The sequence below is a fragment of the Staurois parvus genome, unplaced genomic scaffold (assembly GCF_062004578.1).
Source record: "Staurois parvus isolate SC_StPar_1 unplaced genomic scaffold, SC_StPar_1.0 ptg000747l, whole genome shotgun sequence".
NCBI classification, from domain to species: domain Eukaryota; kingdom Metazoa; phylum Chordata; class Amphibia; order Anura; family Ranidae; genus Staurois; species Staurois parvus.
Window position 1 is genome coordinate 1,222,205 of NW_028318543.1, and position 6,000 is coordinate 1,228,204.

Genomic DNA, 6,000 nt, shown 5'->3' on the forward strand with positions numbered 1-6,000 from the left:
TTTTCTACAGATTTAAATTTGTTTAGGCACATGGTATGCTATGCCACTGTAATAAATGAATAAAGGAGCAACTGGTACCAATTGCTCACTGTGTTCATTCAGGAAGTTCTCTATCCTGAATGATCCCAATGCCTCAGCAGCAGTGCCTGACAGCCGGCAGCAGGGAGAGGAAGGGAAGCTGGCTAGCAGCCCTGTGAGGAAGGGGCAGCGGGGAATCAGTGCTGGGGGAGATTGAGGACAAAGGGGGTCAGAGAAGTGTGGGGGTACTTATATTCAGATCCTTTTGTGGCTCCCCTGCAGCAGCTAAAGCCATAGGGGGATGGAGAATCAGAGGAAAATGAGAAACTGGAGCAAAGGAGAGGATAAAAATAGAAGGGTCGGAGAATAAGAGCAGCAGGGGGCATTTTGAGAGCGGTCAGAGAGATGACAGAGCAGCGGGGGAAGCAGGATACAGTGCTACACGGCCTCCTGTTCTCACCTTCATGGGTGCCTGGAAATTAGCCACAAATGTAGGAAATGCAGTAAATACAAAATCTCACTGCCCCAGGACACAAAGGTACAGTGGAATATACATAACAAACCCAAAACATGCTGCATAAAAGGATCAACATAAACTAAACCAGAAGATATAACACCCAAACATCCCACCTTCTCCAGACCTGGCCATCCCCCACGAAAACCTTGGGAGGCCTAAGACCCAACCCTTGACATTGCATAAAACCACCATGTGCAAAAAGACGAGTGTGAAACAATTAAAAGTAATATAGGACACGGAGCATCCAGATGAAAGTGCAGTGCAGACACCCAGCATTGGCTGGTTGTACAGTCTTGGGGTCCACGTGGACCAAACTCAGCATGGCACCTGTCGGTGGGTTAGCAGCACACTATTCCCTATGAGCATAGCACTGGGGATGGGGGGGGTCTGGATCAGGAGGAGATAGCAGGCTGCAGCTCCAGATAGTGCTCTGCCCAATTAGTTGTAATGGGTGGCTGCCAACAATTTTGGACAGGTCCCTAGGCTAAAAAGCAGTAGTGATGGGCCGAACACCCCCCTGTTTGGTTTTCGGTTGAACCAATTGAATGTACAACCATGAACTTTGAACATGAACCGGACATGTCTCTGCTGTCAGTGGGGTTCCCAGCTGACAGCTGAATGGAAAAAGTATTGTCGGCATTGCCCAACTATTTATTTATTTTTCTTAAATGACGTGGGGTCCCCCCTCCCATTCATACCAAGCCCTTTGGGTCTGGTATGAATTTTGAGGGGCCCCCCAATTCCATACCAGACCCTTATCCGAGCATTCAGCCCGGTAGGTCAGGAAAGGGGAGGGGTGTTGAGCGCCCCACCCTCCTGCACCATACCAGGCTACATGCCCTCAACATGGGGGGCTGCTTTGGGTCTCCCCCTGAAGCACTCTGTCCCCATATTGATGGGGACAATGGTCTATTCCCCACAACAGTGGCCTTTGGCTGTGGAGGTCTGCGGGCGGGGGCTTATCAGAATCTGGAAGCCCCCTTTAACAAGGGGGGGCCCCCAGATCCCGCCCCCAATGTGAATGAGTATGGGTTACATGGTACTGCTACCTAGTCACAAAAAAAGTGTAGTGCAAAAAAAGACAGGCAACAGTTTTTGGAAAGTCCTTTATTATGCCCGCCACTGCCGCTGCCCCAAAAAAGGGGAAAAAAACGCTCCGCTCTCCATGCCGGCCCCTGCTGTCTGACAGCTGCACCTGTGATGGCAATCCTTATATACTGTCATGATGTCACAAGGGGGTGATGTTCTATGGTCAGGTACATTGCTTTGACCAATCACAATGCTCTGTCAGGGCGCAGTGCATTGTGGGGCATGACGGGCAAACTTGTGTTCGACTCGAACATGCAGCCCATCCTTAAACAGAAGCTCTACAAATCAAGGCAGCAGTGTCTCTTCCCTCCCGACTAGTCTCTTGAGGAGGTGGAGTAAGGAGAAGTTTGACACAGGTTGAGGGGAACTAACTGCTTCAGGAGGATAGAGAGCAGCAGAGACCACGCCACAGAGCCTCCAATGTCTCCCACCAGGGCTTTAGGCTGAGGAGTGATTCCCACTCTACAAGACTCTAGTTTCCTTCACCTCCCAGCCAGGATCTCTGGATAAAGCTTGTTATTGAGGCAGAACAGGCTGAATGGGACTCACAGCACCAAGTCACCAGTGTATCCCACCAGACTACAGACTCGGAGATCGGTGCCCACTCTGCAAATCTGTGGAGCAGGGAACAGAGGTGCAGAAACAGGCTACGGGGGACACAATGCACTGCAGGGATTAATAGGAGCTGAGATCATATCACAGAGCTTTGTGAAGGTGCACCTTCTCTGAATGCCATCTTGGACACCCCTCACACAATTTGTGCTATATTTACTTCTTGTACTGTTTGGACATTGCTTCTCATTGCAATAAATGGGTTCCTGTGCTGCCCAAATTTCCACTGGTGCTATGCCTAAGGGAAGCTAAGATTTTTACTGCAAGCACTTCTACTTTATCTTCTTGGATCTGTGAACCCTCCACTTGTGTCCCACCATCTCTATATGTCACCTGCAAGGTATTCAAGGTGAGGGATGGACTTTGTTTAAAGCTTCCATCCACGGATGGTAAGATTTCAAATTGGAAATATTGATGGCACCTCATGAGGATGATTAATGTGATGGAAGTCATTGACTACTCTACTGAGTACGATCTTGGGGGATGATTATTTCAGTGATAGTAGTAATTTTTGTGCTAATCAAAACTTCATTTTAAGGCTTGTTGGTCCACTTTTATTAAACCCCAAAGTAAAGGTTCAACAGTAAACTTGCCCTTGCAGGGTTCTATCATCAAAACTAGTAACACCTGGCTCCCTCTTTAGCAGAACCAACGTTCTCCTCACTGTTCTCTCAGACCATTTCACCTAGCTTTCCTTGCTCAGTCAGTCTGTAGCTACAGCACCCTGCTGCACAGGCCCACTTCCTGGCCTCTTAATTCGGGATCTCCTGACACTCCAGGTTCTCCCACTCCCGGCTCTCTTACTCCTCTCAGACCACCAGATTCCCTCAATCCTTTGGACTTGTCTAGTCATCCTGGCTTTCTCAGACTTGTTTAGCTGCCTTGACCCCTTCAGCCTGATGAGCATGGAATCTCTCTTCCAGAATGGACTGCTCTCTCTTGAGTGGATCACCTCTCCTAACGGGAACCCACACCTGTTCCCTGATAGGCCTACGCCTGTCTCCTCATTCACAGTTCAGGATAGACTTTTTTTAAAGCTAACATTCATGGATGGTGAGCTTCCATTTAGAAACAATGGTGGCACCCGGTGAGGATGCGAAATGACTGACTGACTACTCTATTGAGTTAAAATACTTCCTGTATAGATCTTCCACACACAATGCAATAAGGTCCAGATACATACAATTCTGACTGGTGTTAAAACAACTACATAAAGGAGACTTCCACAAATGGCACAGCTTATTTTCTTACAGCTCCTTATTGCTGAGTTAAAATTTTGGGCACTGGATCCAAAGGCAATTCTAAAAACCTACCAAACGAACATGCTGAGTTCATGCCATCTGGAGTGTTCTCTCATTCAAGCAACTAAACCTGTTAAGAAAAATGGTGGACCAAGAAGGATTTGTGGATAATAATCACTGAATAATCCCCCCAAGTTGCAATGCTCTGTGTACACCCAATGTTCACATTTCTGGTATACTGATCTGCACTCATTCTGGAAAAGTAATTCTAAAATATCCCACCCAGACTGTACAGAGCCATCTATTGAACACACCATAATACATATGTAGCCCCTTCTAGGCTAGCTAGATAGGATTTTTGTTAGAGAAGCGGCCTGGGATGAGATAGCCTGGGAATGAGGTAGTGAATTCACCTTAGGACAAGCTGGGAGGCTCTACAGGTCAGGGCTTCTGGAGTCCTCCCATCTTTCCAGAAACTTCTGGCACTTTCTGGAAGAGGGGCGGAGGAGGGGAGTAGGCCCAGATTTGCATATTTAGGGGAACTTGGCCAATCCCCAGGCAAGAGGCCAGGTAGTGTGGTCAAGGACAGCCCTTAAATGTGGCAGAGCCTGAGCAGCAGGGTTTATTGTTGGAGTCGAGTCAGGTGGAAGATGGACTGAGAAGGCGCTGGAGTGCGGAGCCTGGGAGAAGGCCCCAGGGAGGGGAGCCTACCTACTGGCTGGATGCTGAACAGAAGGATCTCCACTGTGCCACAAGTCTCCTAGGGAGGACAACCTGTCAGCAGGGAAGGAGCTAGCCCAGCGTAAGGCTTGAAAGCAGCTACCAACCCATTGAGCTACAGGACAGGACAGTATGAGAACTCCTCCACAAAAGGGAGCGGGCGGTCAGGTGCAACACCCAACTTCTTCTCATCTGGGACTACTTAATTGCAGATCTTAGAATGCCTTGCCAAGAGATACCCTCAGGACAGCCGGGTGCAAGAGGAAGGATTCATCTGGGGTCTCAGGAGATACAACGAAGGGGACTCGGTGCTCTTTAAATTAGCTGTTGCTGATGTTTCCCATCCATGTTGTTGTAGCGCTACACATTCATAATATATAGAAGTGATCACTTACCTGTGTATACCGATACACACTGAGCAATTGGGCCATCGCATTATTCGAATAGAAAGTACTGTCACCAATAAAACCGGCCACTTCTCCGTCTCCCTTACAGTAATAGTTGGGAGCTTCCTTCTCTCCAGACAATATCTTCATGACATATCCCAAAGTTTTCATTGGATCAGAACAAGTATTAAATATATGATAGCCCAGGGTGACATTGGGCAGGAGATCGGGGTTCTGGTTTATCTCATTGACAGCAGTAATCATCGCCAAGATGCTTTTGTACTCTTCAATGTCAACACTGCCAGATAATGAGAGGTTTTAAAAATGAAAATGGTTACTTCTGAGAGTACAGTTTGGTCACAGCCCACAAAACTAAAGCCCCGTATACACAATATTTATTATTAGTTTAGATTTTTCATTTTCAAATTCGTTTGAAGTTTTCCAAATTCGTTCAAACTGTATTTAATTCGACCAAATCGAAAAGCTTTGAATTCTAATTTGAATGTATTCTTTTCAAAATTCAAATTTCTATTTTATTCTTTTGTTTATTTCTCTTCTCTTCTACAAGGTATCAAAAAGTTTCAAGACCAGTTTTATAACACGCCAACAGATGGCAGCACAAGGCTGCATGCACAGTCACAGGGAGCACCGACCTTCATAAGTCAGTGTGCCAAAAGACATTGTCCTGTGCACATCGGGAGTTGTGCAACTGGTGCTATTCTGACCATGTCTGTTATTTAATCAGGGATCATGACTTGATGTTTTGCTTTTTGAGATCTTTTAGCATGCTTCACTTTGTCAGACAGTGTCTATTTAAGTGATTTCTTGATTCAACAGGTCTGGCAGTAATCAGGCCTTGGTGTGGCAAATGTAACTCAGCTTTCTCAAAATGTGGTTAATCACAGTACATTCATGATTTAACATGGGGGGGCAATTACTTTTTTTACATTGGGTCAGGTGGGTTTGGACGGCTTTTTTTCCTTAATAAATGAAATCATAATTTAAAACACTGCATTTTGTATTTATTCGGGTTATCTTTGTGTAATATTAAAATTTGTTTGATAATCTGAATAATTTTAGTGTGACAAATATGTTTAAAAAAAATCAGGAAGGCAGCAAATACTTTTTCACAGCACTGTCGCTGTCACAGTCTAGGCTGTAGTTCCAGTTTGTGAAATTCTTACCTCCTTGCTCCATTGGTTCTGCTGAACCTGCGATTTCATTCACATGCGCTGCTGTCTTCTGTGTTCACCTATGGGCATCGCCTGCTCTACTGTGGATTTATATCCCCTTCCCTTCTATCACTTCCTGTCCTGCTTCCCCTGTATATAGGCATGCTCAGTGCAGCTGGCGTTGCCTGAGCGACTTCCTAGTTTCTCTGTGATTCTTGTTTTCCTTGTATCACTTGTACAGTGAG

The 6,000-nt window shown here is 46.2% G+C and overlaps 1 protein-coding gene across 1 annotated transcript in view; it reads right to left on the minus strand.

Annotated features, from left to right (window-relative positions):
* The window catches only part of LOC149445073 (vomeronasal type-2 receptor 26-like), an 87,503-nt gene extending 82,860 nt beyond the window's left edge, over positions 1–4,643 (minus strand). The window contains exon 1 of the mRNA XM_089654236.1: positions 4,593–4,643. Within this exon, the coding sequence (XP_089510362.1) occupies positions 4,593–4,628 (36 nt within the window). The 5' untranslated portion in view covers positions 4,629–4,643. The remainder of the gene's footprint in view (positions 1–4,592) is intronic.
* Between the last annotated feature and the right edge of the window lie 1,357 nt (positions 4,644–6,000).